This window comes from Mercenaria mercenaria, chromosome 8, assembly GCF_021730395.1.
Source record: "Mercenaria mercenaria strain notata chromosome 8, MADL_Memer_1, whole genome shotgun sequence".
In the NCBI taxonomy this organism is placed as follows: Eukaryota; Metazoa; Mollusca; class Bivalvia; order Venerida; family Veneridae; genus Mercenaria; species Mercenaria mercenaria.
Window position 1 is genome coordinate 37,122,919 of NC_069368.1, and position 20,654 is coordinate 37,143,572.

At 38.3% G+C, this 20,654-nt stretch overlaps 1 protein-coding gene across 1 annotated transcript in view; it reads left to right on the forward strand.

Moving 5' to 3' along the window:
- Window positions 1–2,565: 2,565 nt before the first annotated feature.
- Window positions 2,566–20,654, forward strand: part of LOC123566571 (cartilage oligomeric matrix protein-like) — an 80,821-nt gene continuing 62,732 nt past the window's right edge. The window contains exons 1-11 of the mRNA XM_045360801.2: window positions 2,566–3,001; window positions 3,914–4,084; window positions 5,072–5,283; window positions 6,128–6,353; window positions 6,970–7,119; window positions 7,462–7,632; window positions 8,731–8,954; window positions 9,330–9,470; window positions 11,072–11,152; window positions 11,712–11,864; window positions 14,197–14,301. Coding sequence (XP_045216736.1) covers window positions 2,932–3,001; window positions 3,914–4,084; window positions 5,072–5,283; window positions 6,128–6,353; window positions 6,970–7,119; window positions 7,462–7,632; window positions 8,731–8,954; window positions 9,330–9,470; window positions 11,072–11,152; window positions 11,712–11,864; window positions 14,197–14,301 — 1,704 coding nt within the window. The 5' untranslated portion in view covers window positions 2,566–2,931. The remainder of the gene's footprint in view (window positions 3,002–3,913; window positions 4,085–5,071; window positions 5,284–6,127; window positions 6,354–6,969; window positions 7,120–7,461; window positions 7,633–8,730; window positions 8,955–9,329; window positions 9,471–11,071; window positions 11,153–11,711; window positions 11,865–14,196; window positions 14,302–20,654) is intronic.

Sequence of the window (20,654 nt, forward strand, 5' to 3'; positions counted from 1 at the left end):
GCTGGCTCGAAATTCAACCCCAGCTCGAAATTCAACTTTTACAAAATCTGAATATCGATCTTCGAGCTGGCTCGAAATTCAACCCCAGCTCGAAATTCAACCTTTTGATAATTTGAATTTCGATCTTCGAGCTGGCTCGAAATTCAACCCCAGCTCGAAATTCAACTTTTTCAAAATCTGAATTTCGATCTTCGAGCTGGCTCGAAATTCAACCCCAGCTCGAAATTCAACTTTTTGAAAATCTGAATTTCGATCTTCGAGCTGGCTCGAAATTCAACCCCAGCTCGAAATTCAACTTTTTGATAATTTGAATTTCGATCTTCGAGCTGGCTCGAAATTCAACCCCATCTCGAAATTCAACTTTTTCAAAATCTGAATTTCGATTAAACAAAATCTGAATTTCGATCTTCGAGCTGGCTCGAAATTCAACTTTTTCAAAATCTGAATTTCGATCTTCGAGCTGGCTCGAAATTCAACCCCAGCTCGAAATTCAACTTTTTGATAATTTGAATTTCGATCTTCGAGCTGGCTTGAAATTCAACCCCAGCTCGAAATTCAACTTTTTGAAAATCTGAATTTCGATCTTCGAGCTGGCTCGAAATTCAACCCCAGCTCGAAATTCAACTTTTTGATAATTTGAATTTCGATCTTCGAGCTGGCTCGAAATTCAACCCCAGCTCGAAATTCAACTTTTACAAAATCTGAATTTCGATCTTCGAGCTGGCTCGAAATTCAACCCAGCTCGAAATTCAACTTTAAGATAATTTGAATTTCGATCTTCGAGCTGGCTCGAAATTCAACCCCAGCAAGAAATTCAACTTTTTCAAAATCTGAATTTCGATCTTCGAGCTGGCTGGAAATTCAACCCCAGCTCGAAATTCAACTTTTTGATAATTTGAATTTCGATCTTCGAGCTGGCTCGAAATTCAACCCCAGCAAGAAATTCAACTTTTACAAAATTTGAATTTCGATCTTCGAGCTGGCTCGAAATTCAACCCCAGCTCGAAATTCAACTTTTTGAAAATCTGAATTTCGATCTTCGAGCTGGCTCGAAATTCAACCCCAGCTCGAAATTCAACTTTTTGATAATTTGAATTTCGATCTTCGAGCTGGCTCGAAATTCCACCCCAGCTCGAAATTCAACTTTTTCAAAATCTGAATTTCGATCTTCGAGCTGGCTGGAAATTCAACCCCAGCTCGAAATTCAACTTTTTGATAATTTGAATTTCGATCTTCGAGCTTGCTCGAAATTCAACCCCAGCTCGAAATTCAACTTTTACAAAATCTGAATTTCGATCTTCAAGCTGGCTCGAAATTCAACCCCAGCTCGAAATTCAACTTTTAGATAATTTGAATTTCGATCTTCGAGCTGGCTCGAAATTCAACCCCAGCAAGAAATTCAACTTTTTCAAAATCTGAATTTCGATCTTCGAGCTAGCTCGAAATTCAACCCCAGCTCGAAATTCAACTTTTAGATAATTTGAATTTCGATCTTCGAGCTGGCTCGAAATTCAACCCCAGCAAGAAATTCAACTTTTTCAAAATCTGAATTTCGATCTTCGAGCTGGCTCGAAATTCAACCCCAGCTCGAAATTCAACTTTTTGATAATTTGAATTTCGATTTTCGAGCTGGCTCGAAATTCAACCCCAGCTCGAAATTCAACTTTTTCAAAATCTGAATTTCGATCTTCGAGCTGGCTCGAAATTCAACCTCAGCTCGAAATTCAACTTTTTGATCATTTGAATTTCGATCTTCGAGCTGGCTCGAAATTCAACCCCAGCTCGAAATTCAACTTTTTGATCATTTGAATTTCGATCTTCGAGCTGGCTCGAAATTCAACCCCAGCTCGAAATTCAACTTTTTCAAAATCTGAATTTCGATCTTCGAGCTGGCTCGAAATTCAACCCTAGCTCTAAATTCAACTTTTTGAAAAAATCTGAATTTCGATCTTCGAGCTGGCTCGAAATTCAACCCTAGCTCGAAATTCAACTTTTTCTTTAAATCTGAATTTCGATCTTCGAGCTGGCTCGAAATTCAACCCTAGCTTGAAATTCAACTTTTTCTTTAAATCTGAATTTCGATCTTCGAGCTGGCTCGAAGTTCAACCCCAGCTCGATATTCAAGTTTTAGAAAATCTGAATTTCGATCTTCGAGCTGGCTCGAAATTCAATTTCAGCTCGAAATTCTGTGTTGAATTTCGATCTTCGAGCTGGCTAGAAGTTAAAAGCTAGCACGAAATTGATATTCAATGTTGAATTTCGATCTTCGAGCTGGCTCGAAATTTAAAGCTGGCTAGAAATTTAATTTCGATTTTCGATCTTCGATGTCAGTGCCATCTTCTCGATGCTACATTTGCCATCCACTTTATATTTGTGAAAGAAATAAAACCTTGCAAATATAAAGTATCAGTTTCAGTTTTCCCAGTCCGTTTATCACGAAGTCCATTATGTGTAATTTACGGGAAATTGAAACATGTGTTGTTTATTTTGAAAACACATGTCCCAACCCTTTTGATCTGTCGGATTTTGCATTTAAATTCGAGTCTGGGTGTAGTGTATTTGTGTTCTCTTTTTAACGATCTGAGAGGGAAAATTCATGAAGCGGACAATTGAATTTGTATTGAATCTCACCGACATGAGTTGATGAGTTCAAAAAGATATTTCAAATTGGATGAAAATACTTTACGAATAATACTTATTTAAACGCTCTGATTTGACAGTTTATGCTTTTTGTATCAAATACGGATATAATCAAGTAATACAACATTATCCTAAATAAATATATGTTATATTCTGTAGACCCCTCACAGGGCCAAACACACCGCGGCATTTAGAGATTATCCTTAGTGAAATCAAGCAAAATGCGTCGTTATTCTCTTAAACATATCAAAGAAAATTTGTTGTAAACATTCGTTAAGTTAAAAAGGAGCTATGTATATTTTATCTGTGATATTTTTTGTTGTTCTTGTTAATTTATCAAGCGGACAGGATCCTGAACAGGGTAAGTGATGATTTCATTTTATTTCAATTAAAGATTTTTTTTTATTATTGCGTGACCGGTGAAATTTATTAAAAGTAAACAATATAAAATATGCGTCTTCATCCTAAATAACATTGAATTCTAACATGGCTCGATTTGATTCCTATTAAACAAAGAAGGAAATCAAGCGCTGTATGTTCTGCGATAAAAAACGGTTGACGCGCGGACCAGCATAATATTTATTAAAATATGTCAATCAGCATGTCAGAATGAAAACAGTCAAGGCCTTCTTGTGATTTATCGTTTAGTTTGTTATGGTTCATCAAATGCTTCAGTGGAGCTAACGCCCTCGTGGTTCAAGTCCTACGCATCTGAACTCTGAACCGTGGTAAATTAGACGACAAACCACGCGAGGGCCTTATCTATTTGTTAAGTAAACGCCAAGGATAGAAAATTCGGACACAATACTAGAAATAATGCTAGTCGTAATGTTTTCATTCTACATGTATTTTTTTAATGAAACAGCTGAGAGGTGTCAGTAGCATATCGATTCCAGTATTCAATTAACTGCACAAACTAGATTGAGCACCGCCTGAGGGTGCAATGCTCATTTGCTGTGTACCAAGTTTAAGGCAGTTAAGGTTGCTATCTTCAATCCACACATCTCTGTTGTCCCAAAACTTATTCCTCGGACTTAATCAGACAGTTTACAAAACATTAATTAATTACGTTCTAAGAAAAAAAAAAGGAGCATAGCATTATATTTTAGACAATATGCGAACAGTAGTTGTGATTTTTGCCTAATTATTCACTTATCAGGTAATAGCTTGTCAAACATTACTGTACCTGAAAAGTTACTAGAATCACTGAGTGAGCATTTTACCTTTTTTGTGTTAAGTACAATAATTGTACGTGATTGTATTTATTCCTCAGTCCTTGTAGCTGATTATCCTGATGCTTTCGTATTGAACCCAGAACTCTACTTGGTCGGTGCCATACTAGGTGAGAGGTCCGATACACTGATCCAGGTCAGAAACTTCTGGCGAAACCAAATAACTCCAGACAACTCGTTTTTGGTTAGATGGGACGCACAGGCAGCAACATGTAAGTTTATATATATTTAACCTTACGAATTGAATATTAGGAATTCGACACATATATTCTTCTTACCGCCTGTATATTATATAAATATTGCATTTCTGAGAGGGTGATATGAAAAATGTTCACTGCGAGATATATGAATATCGACCAAGGCACCAGCACAGGTTTGTCGGGGTAAAGTCAATACTTGATAAATAAAACTTGAAATTTATTACGTATGTCCTGTTAGAGTTATAATACTCTGATTTAATGCCTCAGGCAAATGGTTTTACTTTTGGCGACAGGCTAATCAATAGGTGTATTCTTTTGACTTTCAAGCTATCTAATTAGTGTTTTACTATATGACATCAGACGTAATTATATGTCTCACTTTCTCAAGTTTTGACTTCACCTATTAAACATGTGTTGAACTATAGATCTGTCAATAGTTAAAACCATAAACTGGCAATTTGTTGTAAACCTCGATATTGCTTGTATAGATTTAACCAAAACACAATGCAAATTTGGTTGAAACATAATAACACTTTGCCATTGATAACCCTTTTGCCTGACAGTTTACAAAGATAAGATTGTCAGGGTTGATAGAAATGAAACACCACTTGCATAGAAAATGAACGGGACGGCTGACACTTACAAGTAATGTGTGTGTGCCTGCCTCTCAAAAATCGTATTAGACTGTCAATCTATGTATCAATCAGACATTCAGTCAATGGCGACAAGATTCACGTTGTGTTATTGAAAATGTAATTTGAATTAGGGTCTTTAATGAACAGAAAAGGCAATTTTAGTGAAATAAAAAAATTTTGACTCGTAAAATTTTTCAGTAAAAAGGTAAATGAAAACTGTTTTCGCATGAAAATGCTAGATCTATGTTGATGTAAATGCAATTAGGAAACGATCTTTACTTTAACTTTAAATTAGTTTCTGGTGACAATATTAAGATGATTGTTTTACCATATGTCGTATTGACAAAGTTTTTCAATCTTCCAGTACTTTTGATTATTTGGACGCGCGATCAAAGGAATTATCAAACGTCTTTTAAACTGCGCCCCCTAGGGGTGGGTGAACATGATCTCATCATACAAATGGCGGATTTGAACAGGGAAACGAACAGGTTGCGGCTATTTATAGACTGTCAGCTTATTGGAGAAGAAAGTACGGAAGTTCCCATCAGAGATGCACTAACAGGAAGAATCGTTGTGGTAATTTCATTTCTTTCATATTCCCTTGAAAACAAACAAAAAACAAAAAGAAAAGAAAAAAAAAAAAAAAAAGAAACGCTTGCGCAACTGTTTTCACCGTTACTGTGGTCGGGTAGACGCAGTTTGGGTCCTACCGGTATGTATTTGCCTGTAGTAGCATGAACGAAAAGTAACTGTTATCTTCTCAACAAAAAGAAACTGAATTTATGAAAGAAGTTGACGAAAGCACCCCGCTATTTAAAACTGACTTTCGGACCGGCACAAAACTTTTTAAGCTGGTCAAAATTTAATTTTCAAAGGAATATCGATAGCTGACATTGAATTCCGTGCGAACTCGAAGAAAGAAATTCAAATCGAATTTCGAGCTGGAATTAAAATAAAAGCCAGTTCGAAGATCGAAATTCATACTTATTTTGATATTATTGATTTTCGAGTTATTATTGAAACTTTAACCGAGATCTTCAAACTGGATGGAATTCAACGCTAGTCCTAAATGCAGCTTCTTTGAAAATAGGGTCGTTTTGATATATAACATAGTATAACACATTGATGAAATGGATGAAATGCTTTTTTCACAAAGTCGTCTCAGAATGTTGCTGCTCCTGTAAAAGTATGCCGTGATGATGTTTTGTTTCGTTAAATAACATAAAAATCTGAACAAGTACAAGTCATAACGATACAAGTATCCGTTTGTGTTTAGTAAGTCACCGACGTATCTACATAACATTATTCTTTTAGCAATACCATCATACGTTTTCTACAAACGTCTGAACGCACACAAATTACTTATGAATGTATTTGATAATGAAATAGTCGGTTTCAAAAATCTTTGTGTAAATTTCAGGAAAACCATGAAAAATACAGATTATATTCACGCGTGGATCTTCAGGCCATGTTGCAATTCATGGACTGTGACCCGATTGAAGCTATCCCTATTTCTACACTTCCAGTCCTCCCAGACTGGATACGAGATAGAAATCTTCAGAACCTTGGCGGCACGAACGTTCGAATTTCTCCTGCCGGAAACCGCATACGAGAAGAAACTAGGGACAACCGGATTCCCCAGTCGGGTAAATTATGTCTTCGTTCTCTTTAATAATGAAACCTTGTTATTCTAACATGATCTTAAACTCGAAAATGACATAACTTGAAGACAGGAAAATCGTTGGTTATGTATACTTCGTCTACAAACATACCTAATATCTGAGTTTCTGATATTGTGAACCTGTCAATTTTCAAATGAATTTTTCAATGAATGGGCATGTTAAAATGTGTCAGATTGGGATACCAGGCCAACAAAAAGTGTTTTTTTTTTCATAGACTGGACACTTACTCATTGGATTCAGAGCGGTACCTTTTAGTATTTTTTTTTCAGTTCATTAGCTGACACAACTGGTATATACGCATTCTTGCCCCGCCCCCACTCTTAGACAAGGTGGCATTGGTTTAACTGATACTATTTCCATCACACTTACGTTAGATATTTTTTGTGAGTTGTTGCGTATCACTTCAAACATACCCCGTTAAATAAAGTTCCGACCTCCGGACTCTGAAAGTGAATAGGTGTCGAGCATGTCTTCACTCAATACCGCATCAATGGAACCATAAATTCTGGGCCACTCTTGTTACTCACTGAACATATCTGCAATATTACTGTTAACATGATCATGTGCCACTGTATTACAGATCCGATGTTTTATACACTGAGTCAGTCTCTTCGAGAACTGACACAGGCCATCCGAGTGATGCAGAGAGACATGCAATTGCAAGCACGAGAAACAAGACAACTGCACGAGGTTCTTAGGCAGTGTGAAATGTGCAGAAGACAAGAAAGACGTAGGTATCTCCACTCTCTAGATACGCTTCAACCTAGAAAGTGCTAAGTATTGACTCTAGAGTAACATGGTAGAACACTTGCCCCGTTGCAAAACCTAGTCCTACCTCAGCCGCTTCCTGACACTGTCGTTTTAGGATTTGAAAGGGAAAAATCTCAAAGAAATAAGACTAGTAAACATTATGATAAAATGTAACTATTAAACAAACAACTGAAATGGCTATAACGACCATCGGAACCACTACAAAATTTAAAGTTCGTTTAATGTACACGTGTCAGTGATACATCGTTTGTTTATTCTGAATCAATAATATCTAAAGCTACGTTTTGATAATTGCTTTTAGCTGCCCCAGTCCGAAAGGTTACCACGTGTCGTGACAACCCGTGCTTCGCGGGGGTCACGTGTCAAGATACAGATCGAGGCTATCGTTGCGGGGAATGTCCACGTGGTTATTATGGTGATGGTGCAAGATGCGCAAAAATACCGACATGTGCAGACAATCCATGCTACAGAGGTATCGAGCTAATATTATTTACTCTCTTTAAAGGGACCTCAATGGCCGAGTGGTCACGGTCGATTGTTCTCCGCCATTGCGGGTTCGAAACGTCACATGGGTGTAGAATTTTTCATGTGAGGAAGCCATGTAGCTCGTTTATGGAAAAACTATTGATCTGCCTAGATGTCAGCCCATGCGACGAAACAATGCCCAGAGGGGCATCTCGGGGTCTTCCTCAATCACCAAAAGCTGGGAACGGTGGTCTAGTGGATAAGGTGCCGGCCGCTAAATCCATTAGTCGTGGGTTCGAGCCCAACTGGGGTCACGACCATGACTTCTCATATGACACCAGTACTGGTTTTTTCCAGGAAGTGGACTCGAGAGTGGTTCTAATAGGCTTGAAGCTTTCATCGCAATCGAGCTAAAACGATTTAGTATAACTTAAAAGCTGGGAAAGCCGTAATATGACTTAAATTGTGTTGGTGTGACTCTAAATACAGTACAGCAGTTATTATAACAATAAGTACTTTCTCAAGTTACACTCAAAAGTAGGTCAGTCATTCGAAAATGACAAACACGTATTAATAAAAACAATTAGTCCAACAAAATTTTAAATATGAATATTCAAATGTAATATATTTTACATATAAATATTCAGCAGTTTCCTACAATTTTAGATGTGCATTGCTTGATCATAGCCATCACGAGCAGGAGTTGTAAATGATATTGTATTCTCATCAGATGAGTCTAATTAAACATTGTAAATAATACAAGTAAGAAATCATCGTGAACCAGGAAGAAAGCAGAGGAAAGCACGAGGAAAATATATCCGCGAAATAATAACCTACCGCCCTTTTTCAACTTGAGGCCCTGAAAAACACTTACGTATACATGCAGAAAACGGTGTAAGAAACGTACTTTCCATAACACCAGTGTGTCAATTAATCAAGGTATTATATCAATCAACAACTGTATGACTGTAAATAAGTCTATACGTCCGCAAAACATGACATCAGTATAAATGAAAAAACTTCGTTAAAGTATTGCTAATACTATAACTTCGCTCCATGTCAAAATTCGGCGCAATATAACAATTCTAGTGATTTCTTGTTTCAGGAGTAAAGTGTTTCAATGTTGGCGGTAGTTACCGCTGTGGTCCGTGTCCGCCCGGACTGACGGGTGATGGAAGACGTGGCAATTGCAGAGTTGCAAGGGTTGGCTGTGAAAGCAACCCTTGTTTCAGGGATGTAAAATGTCTCGACACCGCAGACGGATTCCAGTGTGGTCCCTGTCCCAGAGGATATACAGGAAATGGAACAAATTGTAATGATATTAATGAGGTAAGATGACCTATATCAATATTCGCCTGCAATGCATTTCTGAAACAATGCATCCTAGTTTTACGTCTAAGAATATCGTACTACGGCGGCCATAAAATACATGTGCATTTTATAGTGTTACGTGTGTATTTTGAGTTCCGTCAAGTACTTTTTCGAAGGGACTAAAAGAAATTTCGCCAGATAATAACTTAGTTACAATATTCGGTACTCCTAGTCTTTAATACGAACATGTGATTGAGTGACCAGCCTAGTGTATACAGTCATCTTTAAGTATGTTTACCTTTCAAGACAAGAAATCAAGTTACTGTGATTGAAAAGTAGGAGAAAAGTTTTAAAAATGGTTTTCTACGTGTTTGTTTAAATACGTACTTACAGTGTATGTTCCATGATCCTTGCTACAATAAAAGCGCGTGCTTCAACTTTGTTGGTGGTTTCCGGTGTGGTGATTGTCCTGTAGGATATATCGGCGAGGACATAGAGGGAGTCGGGCTAGGAGAGGCCAAGACAATGAAACAGGTAAAACTTTGCTACATTAAAAACATGATTCATTACGTTATACATGTGTGAAAAGACTCCGAGTTACGAAACCAGTAGCCAATGTTCCTTCAATGTTCCTTCAATTACAATTACACATATGTTTTTTTGGGAGGTGGTGGGGAGGGGGGGCATGATTTTTAATCGAGGTTCCATGTAGGTAGCTTTACAGATCTACGCCAACATAGCAGGGTAGGCTTCTAGAATTTGAGAATATTCAATATCCTGGAATTATTTGGAGGAGACCGCCCCGGTAGCCAAATACTAGAGTGAGCGCTTTGAGAGTGGAGGTCGTGGATTCGATCAATGGCCGCGTCATAACCATACCAAAGACGTAAAAATGACACTAATATCTTCCTCGCTTTGTGCTCAGCATTAAGAGGATAGTGCTAGGACTGGTCAGCCCGGTGTTAGTATAATGTAATTGGGTGGGCTATCATGTCATGTGTCTACGGGTTGATATACCAGTGAGGCGCAAAGCGCTATAAAGTTGGGCATTGTATTCACTGCTACAAGTAGATACCGTCGTTTATATGACTGAAAAAAATGTTAACAAAGACGTTAAACCGGAACACACACACGCACGTACGCCTATACGCACGCACACACGTTTTTGGAGGAGTCGCCTAATAATAGTTTCAAGATTCAAGGTTCAAGATTCAAAGTTTATTTCTTGTAACGTATACATGAAGTATCTTGTTACAAACAGATGTATTAACAAATACAAATACAACGTGACACATTCAAATAACACGTACGTACGCACGCGCGCGCGTACACACACACACACACACACACACACACACATATATACACATACAGATAGTTACACTCGCACACAAAACATAAAAAATACATATAAATGTTATTGATTATAGCATAGAGAAACAAAGAATGTTCGTTAATATCTTAAATAAAGAGGATGAACTAAATAACTACTGTAATCTAACATTAGCAATTCGTAGTTGGTGTGACGATAATCGTAATCTAGACAAGGCAATTCTATATTTCACAGGTACAAAGTCCAGATATGTTTCATAACAAAACATACGTTTAAAATATTTATACAAACAAAGACTCTGACTCTCTGATATGCTATTATTCCAAGACTGAATAAATACATCAATAACCCTCTGTTTAAATTGTAAATGGAAGCTGTGTAAAGAAACACTCTCTGGGTTTCTCCATACATAACCGAAACCGTAATTTTCTAACAGTGATTTCACTTTACTGGCCCAGTTGGTTACACCACGATTGCATCCATCTACTAATGTATCATACAAATGTCTAACAACAATAATAGTATATGGATTTTACTCCTAGGTGTACATGTAGTACTATTTATTATCTGAAGTAAAGTTGCCATCAATTTTTCATATAGGCGTATACAAATTAGATCAATACGTTTGTAACATTTTGTAATTTTGTCATTAGTTTGCTTACCGTTTGACTTGTTTGTCCACAACATAACATGATGATGTTTACAGTAGGTAAACTACTAAACGACATGCATCACTTAATCCACAATTTTTTTCAATAACTTTGTGCAATTAATTTACTTATATGAAAGTTTGTTATTTCAGATATGTAATGATTTGGACGAATGTGCGTTGTCTCCACCGAGTGGCCCATGTGTCGAAAATTCGGAGTGCTTTAACACTATTGTAAGTACAGAATATAAAATGTATGCAAAAAGTATATCCGCATGACTACATTTCCTTTAATACGCATGTAGAGCGTCGAGCCAGAACATGTGAGATATATTACCGCAAACTGTTTTTAATGAAGTACTTGCATTTGACTGACAATTTTCGCTTACATCTGAGTATTTCAGTCAAATAATCATGAACCTTGCACAAATCTTTTTTTACTCTACGCAATTTTGCCGAAACCAAATCGCCGGTCCCAGCTTCCATAGAACTTGTTTCTTAATGATTGTCCCAAATATACAGATCTGAGTTGAAGGTAGACGTAGAAGCAGGATGGGCGGTAGGCCTCCAAATTTTGACCTAAAAACTTTATTTTCACTGGGCAAAAGATATAGAGACAAAGAAAAAAGACTACGTTAAATACCAAAAAAGTCTGGTCTGATGATAATGTTCCAATCTATCTGAAATGACTATGGAGCAGTGACCTGTCGACTCGATCCATAATAAAGCTGTTCTCTTCTGTCATATTGCAATATAATTCAGAAAAGATACGTGTTTCATATTTAATTTTTAGGGATCTTACGACTGTGGAAAATGTTTCATTGGATTTGCCGGAAACCAAACCATCGGGTGTCTCCGGCGAGTAACGTTATGTCCGGACCTTACCGAATGTAGCGAATTCGCAAGATGTTTACCAAAAGCCGGATCTAACGGTTTCGTATGTCAGGTAAATATGATATATTTTAATTATTAAATTCATAACTTGTCTGAATAAACTACAGTAACAGGTGATATATGCTGATGCGGTGTGTGCGCGAAGACAAACCCGTAAGACTTCACGCAAGTTATATGAACAAATGGTACCTGGTAATCATTGTTCCTTCTCTTGAAAAGGAACACTTTGAATTGGTAAGTCACACTTGGCTGAGCAACTGACCTAAAAAATCTGTTGTAATTACAAGCTGGCCAATCAAAGTATGTGACCTTAGAAATAACCTCTGACGTTAAACTTATTCTTTCCTAATTAAGGCGACTCTCTGACTGAACGCGCTCCGCAGATTACATATTACTAACCGAGGATGATTGGTTGATTCTTTTACTTACGAGCATAACATATGTACAAACAGATAGACATATATCAGCAAATTTACATGTTAACGACTAACAGTTATCGATATCTTCCAATGCATGGTCAATATGTGAAATAAAACCCCACTGCGACCCTGGAATTATGCGCAACAATTTCACGCATCGAATGGTACAGTACATGTGGAAAATTGATCGACCTGGTCAATGTATAGCCAGTGTATTCTTATTGCCGTATTTACTCAACTGAAACAACTGAAAGTGGTAGCGGATTTACTGTGTTGTTGGAGCGTAAATATTGTCCGTAAGTATTGATCTGGCTATGGTGGCTGATTTCTGCCATTTCGCGTTTTCGCCTAGCGACCCCGCCGAGCGAAAACACGAGAATTAACAAGTTAAACTGGCGGGAGTGCGGGGCGAAAACTCGCTATTTAGCGGGGTCGAGAAGCGAAAACACGTTAATTAGCGGGATGGTGGGGCGAGATTTAGTATCTGGTATGTCGGGGGCGCGGGACGAAAATACGATTATTATCGCTGTTTAAACGTCGAGTTTTCGCACCGCGACCCCGACATTCCAGTTACTAAATCTCGCCCCGCGACCCCGCTAATTATCGTGTTTTCGCTCCGCGCCCCCGCTAAATAGTGAGTTTTCGCCCCGCGACCCCGCCGAGTGAAAACACGAGAATTAACAAATTAAAATGGCTGGGCGCGGGGCGAAAACTCGCTAGTTATCGGGGGCGCCGAGCGAAAACACGATAATTAGCGAGGTCGCGGGGCGATATTTAGTAACTGGAATGTCGGGGGCGCAATGCGACATCTCGACGTTTAAGCAGCGCTAATTATCGTGTTTTCGCCCCGCGCCCCGACATACCAGATACTAAATCTCACACCGCGACCCCGCTAATTATCGTGTTTCCGCTCCGGGCCCCCGCTAATTAGCGAGTTTTCGCCCCGCGCCCTTGCCATTTTAACTTGTTAATTTTCGTGTTTTTCGCTCGGCGGGGACGCGGGGCGAAAACGCGAAATAGCAGAAATCAGCCACCATACTATGCACTCATTAATATTTGCCAATATTTTCGGCCGTTTTCGTTATTTTACGCAATAAATATCTATATTAGTAAACTAAGTTAACCAGTGATACGGTGGCGTAGTGGTACGATGTCTGACTTCCACGAACGTTACCACGGGTTCGAAATCACTTACTAGATCATTTTTAATGTAATGTTATCGATACCTGTTTTATTTTTACATTATTTTATGTATCATATTTCATGATTCTCTTGCAGTATTTATTTTCTGGAACGTTGGTGACAGGTAATTAGTCTTTTTACCTAAGATACTTTTAAAACAATTTTATTACACTTTTTTTTACAACGGGTAAATATGAAAACTTTTAATAAATGAAAGATAAATAATTTAATATCATGATACGTTAGATCAAATAAGTGGTAAGTCTTCATACAAAATTTGAGGGTAAAGGATATGGCAGACGTATGACTCGAACCCACATCCATGATATTGGAAGCTAAACACTGTGTTCGCATGCGACAGTATATCATTTAAGAAGTATATATGAAATAGTTCTTTCGCTAATTATGTTCGGTCACTGAGAGTTAGTTTACGGAAGTATACGGAATATTCATGAGTGCCAGGTCAGTACTTACGGACAATACTTACTTGACATTTTTAGTATAAAACAACAAAGTCCTTTTTCAAAATTTTAGTGTTTTTTTTGTATTTTGGTACAGAACGCACTCTGGGTGCAAAAAGTAACGCCCCAGGGGCGCTTTAAATAAGTAAAGGTTCTTGTTTAACACAGTTGCTATTCACAGAACTGTGTAATCTTTTTTAAATGAACGAATGGTCTATTAATCTTATGTAGTAAGTTCAAATTTCATTTAGCGACAGAAGCCCATTTGAATGGTAGTGGTCAATTTTGATTGTTTGATTAAAACACCATTTTCTTTGTACAGTGCTCAGTTGGATACGCCGGTGACGGGAAGATATGTAGCCGGGATACAGATATTGATGGTACACCAGATGACGCTATCCCGTGTACAGACAAACGTTGTCGAAAGGTAAGATACAGACATCAATATACCTCGGAATATATTAGACATTACACAAGCATACAAGCATTGATACTATACCCTTTCATTCCATTTACTGAAAAGAGCGCTATAGAAAGGTTTATAGCTTAAACTCGGTTACAGGTATTGACTGAACTCTTGATTTCGCTACGCAATGTGCAGACAGGAGTTGTAAAACTGTGAGTGTGTATATACAAGTGGAAACCGCAGACATTTGCACTACCCCGGATGTCAAAATTTCATGTAATGGCAGACACTATAGAGTTAAAACACACTTAACCCAGGATATAATTGTATTTACACGTGTGTTATATTATTTCCGTACCTATAACGTGATAAAACGTATTAGTGTCTGATTGCCCTTTCACGCTTCCGTAGAATCAATATTTAATGAAAGTCATTTAGACAGTGTGACTCCAGCGCGTGAACCTTGAATGTAGACCAGTACAAATGCGACTTTCTTTTCCAAGTTTACTTTTTCTTTACTTCCGGGAATAGCTGAAACTCGTCTGACGTCATTTTCTGTGTACTGCAGGTACATATTATGCACTAGGCTATTACCGCCTCGATAGCCTAGTGGTAGAGCGTCCGCTTCGAGTGCGGGAGGTCGTGGGTTCGATCCCCGGCCGCGTCATACCAAAGACGTAAAAATGGTACCAATGGCTCCCTTGCTTGGCGCTCAGCATTAAAAGGGCAGAAACTGGCCTCTTCTCTCATACCCTCGTGGCGATGGTTTCCATCAGGAATGAGGTGTCACCTTCAGAGTGACCTAAAATATAGTTGTAGAACTACCTTTATGTGCACAATCGCACCCCATTGGCTGAGAAGTGACCTATAATCATCAAAGATGCACCCTACTATTTAGGCAAAGGAATAAAATGTTCTCAAAATTTCGACCCAGAAACGCACCAGAGGCCACCGTTTCATACCTGTATTTCAAACCTTTCAGCCCCCTGACCCCACCCCCAAATCAAGAGGGGAGTAACCCCTCCATAACCTCAAAATATAAACCTAACTAGAATGTGTCTGTAGGACACAGGGTGTGCCCCCAACTGGTACATTTGTCACAAATAAGGGGAAATAATTCAAATGTTTGCAGTCTTATAGCCTAAAGAAAAATTATGAAAAGGACTCATTATTCTATACCATATACATTTTGAGCTATGAGCATGACAAACAAACAATCATGTTACAATCCACTATTTTGGCTATTTCAAGGGCCATAACTCTGTAATAAACGCTAAATTCTCAAGAAGAATGCCAAGTGTGCAAGGTCACATTATGATAAAGACGCAAGCAAGGTTTCATGAATTTACATTAAATACTTTCTGAGTGAGGCACATAATTAGGTGAAAATGTGCATTTTCTGACTACTTCAGGGGCCATAACAGATCCAGATGAAGAATAGTAGGTGCGCAAGTTCATATCATGATAAAGACTCATGCAAGGTTTCATCAATTTATATCAAATACTTTTTGAGCTAGGCGAGTCACAAGGTGAAAATGTGCATTTTTGACTATTTCAGGGGCCATAACACTAGGAATAGGGCGCGGACCCAGATTAAAAATAGGAGATGCGCAAGTTCATATCATGATTAAGACTCATGCAAGGTTTCATGAATCTATATCAAATACTTTTTGAGCTAGGCGTGTCACAAGATGAAAACATGGTCAGCTTTTAACGAGAATTTGCAAGAATTCTCTCCCTTAATTATTGACCGTGTTAAAGCAATTCCCTTCAAACTGGATTGCCTCCCTTACATTAGCTAAGGTCGTGTCATTCATGACCTAAGTCAATAATTCTTTGTCATGAATTTTATCTAATATTTTGCTTTAGGTAATACACGGAAATTAAGCTCGCATGTTACTCCATAGAAAGCAACAAAACATGTAGCCAGTTTTTGATATAAATCATGTTGTTTTATAGATTCATATAGAAGTATTATTCATGTAAAGATGTAAAACATTTCTGTAAAAAACATTATGTTAGCTTATGACATTGCGAAATTCGTGTTGACACGTAACAGAAACTGAAAACATATAAATAAATTTATTTTCTTTTGAAACTTTGAATTCCGTCAAACATTGAAATCCGAAAATTATTTCATAAACGAGCTTTCCCACAAACACATGTATATATAATAATTTTCCTCGAGAAAAACAAAAATTGTGTGAAGATACATGAATTCCCATTTTGACTGATTGTTCTTGTCCACATAACGGTACTTTTGTTTAACTTTCATGTCTAGAAGTTTACTCTTTATAACGTGATAAAATAAAGTAATAAACTAAGCAATACTGTATTTGACAGGCAATGGGAAAGAAAAACCCGAGCAATTTAACAAACTTAAAAAAGCATACATGTTACTAAAACACGCACACACATGTTTTATTAACTGGTCTTGATCCAAGGTTTTTCATAGAATCAAAGAAAGAAAGAATTTATTGAATTATGAATCAAGTTTCTTATTTATCCTGATCAGCATTGGTGTGTGTGTATCATAAAGATCCTAACTAATTCTTTAAACAATTAGCTCTGATTCATCCTGTCTGCTTATTTATAGTGTCGAAGTTACTTGATTATACATAAGCCAAATATGTCATTCAGATATGTGTTTGTACATACTATACAATTCAATCATGAAATCAAATTTATCGTGTAAACTAAAGCCTTTAGCTGTAAAGGTGGCCGTTTAGACTCATGCAAGGTTTCATCAATTTATATCAAATACTTTTTGAGCTAGGCGTGTCACAAAGTGAAAATGTGCATTTTTGACTATTTCAGTGGCCATAACACTAAAATTAGGGGGCGGAGCCAGACGAAAAATAGAAGGTGCGCTAGTTCATAACATGATAAAGACTCATGCATGGTTTCATCAATTTATATCAAATACTTTTTGAGCTAGGCGCGTCACGAACTTCGGACGGACGGACGGATGCACGGACAAGAGCAAATCTATATGCCCTCACCACTCATTGGGGGGGGGGGGGGGGGGGGGCGCGCACAAAAATGCACCAGAGGCCACCATTTCATACCTGTATTTCAAAACTGTCTCGGGGGGAGAGACCCCTGACCCACTCCTCATACCTACCAGCTAATGTCACTATGCGCCTCGGTGGTGATATCTTCTTTCTAGACTGGTAGGCATTGGTGGCCCCAGTCAAATATTTATAGGTTATTAGCGTTGTATCGGGAAATATGCACGAGTTCTGCAGCGGAAATATTGCACGATTTTAGGAGCGCAATATCCTTCCGCTAAAGAACGAGTGCATATTTCCCGACGCAAAGATATAAGTGTGTGAAGTTGGCGAGAAGTTCAACATTCGACATTGATCATTTGATAAGAGAACGACATTGGACATTTAAAGCGTGAAGCTGGCGAGAAGTTAAACACTCAACATTCGATTTCAGAACGACATTGGACATCCGATCCCAGAACGACACTGGACATTCGAACGTAGAACGACATTGAACATTCGAACCCAGAACGACATTGGACATCCGAACCTACAACGACATTGGACATTCGAACCCAAAACGAAACTGGACATTCTTACCTAGAACGAGATTAAACATTCGAACTCAGAACGACATTGGACATTCGAATGAGAACGACTTTGGACTTTCGAATCGAAAACGACATTGGACATTCGATACCAGTACGACATTGGACATTCGAACCTAGAACGACATTGGACATTCGAACCTAGAACGACATTGAACATTCGAACCCAGAACGACATTGGACATTCGAACCTAGAACGACATTAAGCATTCGAACCCAGAATGACATTGGACATTCAATACCAGAACGACATTTGATATTCGATTTCTAAACGACATTGGACATTCGAACCCAAAACGACACTGGAATTTCGAACCTGGAAAGACATTGAACATTTGAACCCAGAACAACATTGGACATTCGAACCTAGAACATTATTGGACATTCGAACCCAAAACGACATTGGACATTCGAATCCAAAACGACATTGGACATTCGATACCAGAAGGGCATTGGACATTCGAACCCAAAACGACATTGGACATTCGATTTCAGAACGATATTGGACATTCGAATTAGAACGACTTTGGACTTTCGAATCCAAAACGACATTGGACATTCGATACCAGTACGACATTGGACATTCGAACCTAGAACGACATTGGACATTCGAACCTAGAACGACATTGAACATTCGAACCCAGAACGACATTGGACATTCGAACCTAGAACGACATTAAGCATTCGAACCCAGAATGACATTGGGCATTCAATACCAGAACGACATTTGATATTCGATTTCTAAACGACATTGGACATTCGAACCCAAAACGACACTGGAATTTCGAATCTGGAAAGATATTGAACATTTGAACCCAGAACAACATTGGACATTCGAACCTAGATCAACATTGGACATTCGAACCCAAAACGACATTGGACTTTCGAATCCAAAACGACATTGGACATTCGATACCAGAACGACATTGGACATTCGAACCCAAAACGACATTGGACATTCGATTTCAGAACGATATTGGGCATTTGAACCCAGAACGATATTGGACATTTGAATCCAGAACGACCTTGGACATTCAATAACAGAACGACATTGGACATTTGATTTCAGAACGACATTGGACATTTGAATCAAGCACGACATTAGACATTCGATACCAGAACGACATTGGACATTCGAACCTAGAACGACGTTGAACATTCGAATCCAAAACGACATTGGACATTCGAATTCAGAACGAAATTAGGCACTCGATACCAGAACGGATTCGAATGTCCAATGTCGTTCTGTTGTCGAATGTCCAATTTCTTTTTGGATTCGAATGTCCAATGTTGTTCTGGTATCGAGTGTCCAATGTCGTTTTGAATTCGAATGTCCAATGTCGTTTTGGATTCGAATGTCCAATGTCCTTCTGGTATCGAATGTCAAATGTCGTTTTGGATTCAAATGTCCAATATCGTCTTGGGTTCGAATGTTCAATGTCGTTCTGGTATCGAATGTCCAATGTCGTTTTGATATCGAATGTCCAATGTCGTTCTTATATATAATGTTCAATGTCGTTCTGGGTTCGAATGTCCAATGTCGGTTTGGACTCGAATGTCCAATGTCGTTCTGAATTCGAATGTGCAGTGTCATTCTGGTTTCGAATGTCAAATGTTGTTCTGAAATCGAATGTCCAGTGTTGTTCTAGGTTTGAATGTCCAATGTCGTTCTGGTATCGAATGTCCAATGTCGTTTTGGATTCGAATGTCCAATGTCGTTTTGGGTTCGAATGTCCAATATCGTTCCGATATCAAATGTCTAATGTCGTTCTTTGGTTGATTGTCCAATGTCGTTCTGATATCTAATGTCCAGTGTCGTTTTGGATTCGAATGTCCAATGTCGTTCTGGGTTCGAATGTCCAATGTTGGTTTAGATTCAAATGTCCAGTGTCGTTCTGAATTTAAATGTCAATAGTCGTTCTGGGTTCGAACGTCAAATGTCGTTCTGAAATCGATTGTCCAATTTCGTTCTGTGTTCGAAAGTCCAATGTCGTATCGAATGTCCAATGTCGTTTTGATATCGAATGTCCAATGTCGTTCTTGGTTTGATTGTCTAATGTCGTTTTGATATATAATGTCCAATGTCGTTCTGGGTTCGAATGTCCAATGTCTGTTTGGATTCGAATGTCCAATGTCGTTCTGAATTCGAATGTGCAGTGTCATTCTGGTTTCGAATGTCAAATACCGTTCTGAAATCGAAAATGTCCTATGTTGTTCTAGGTTTGAATATCCAATGTCGTTCTGGTATCGAATGTCCAATATCGTTCCGATATCAACTGCCAATGTCGTTCTGATATATAATATCCAATGTCGTTCTGGGTTCGAATGTCAATCAATTGCCAATGTCGTTCTGATATATAATATTCAATGTCGTTCTGGGTTCGAATGTCCAATGTCGTTTTGGATTCGAATGTCCAATGTCATTTTGGGTTCGAATGTCCAATATCGTTCCGATATCAATTGCCAATGTCGTTCTGATATATAATATCCAATGTCGCTCTGGGTTCGAATGTCCAATGTCGGTTTGGATTCGAATGTCCAGTGTCGTTCTGAATTCAAATGTCCAGTGTCATTGTGGGTTCGAATGTCAAATGTCGCTTTAAAATCGAATGTCCAATATCGTTCAGGGTTTGAATGTCCAATATTGTCCAATGTTGTTTTGGATTCGAATGTCCAATGTCGTTTTGGGTTCGAATGTCCAACATCGTTCCGATATCGAATGTCCAATATCGTTCTTTGGTTGATTGTCCAATGTCGTTCTGATATCTAATGTCCA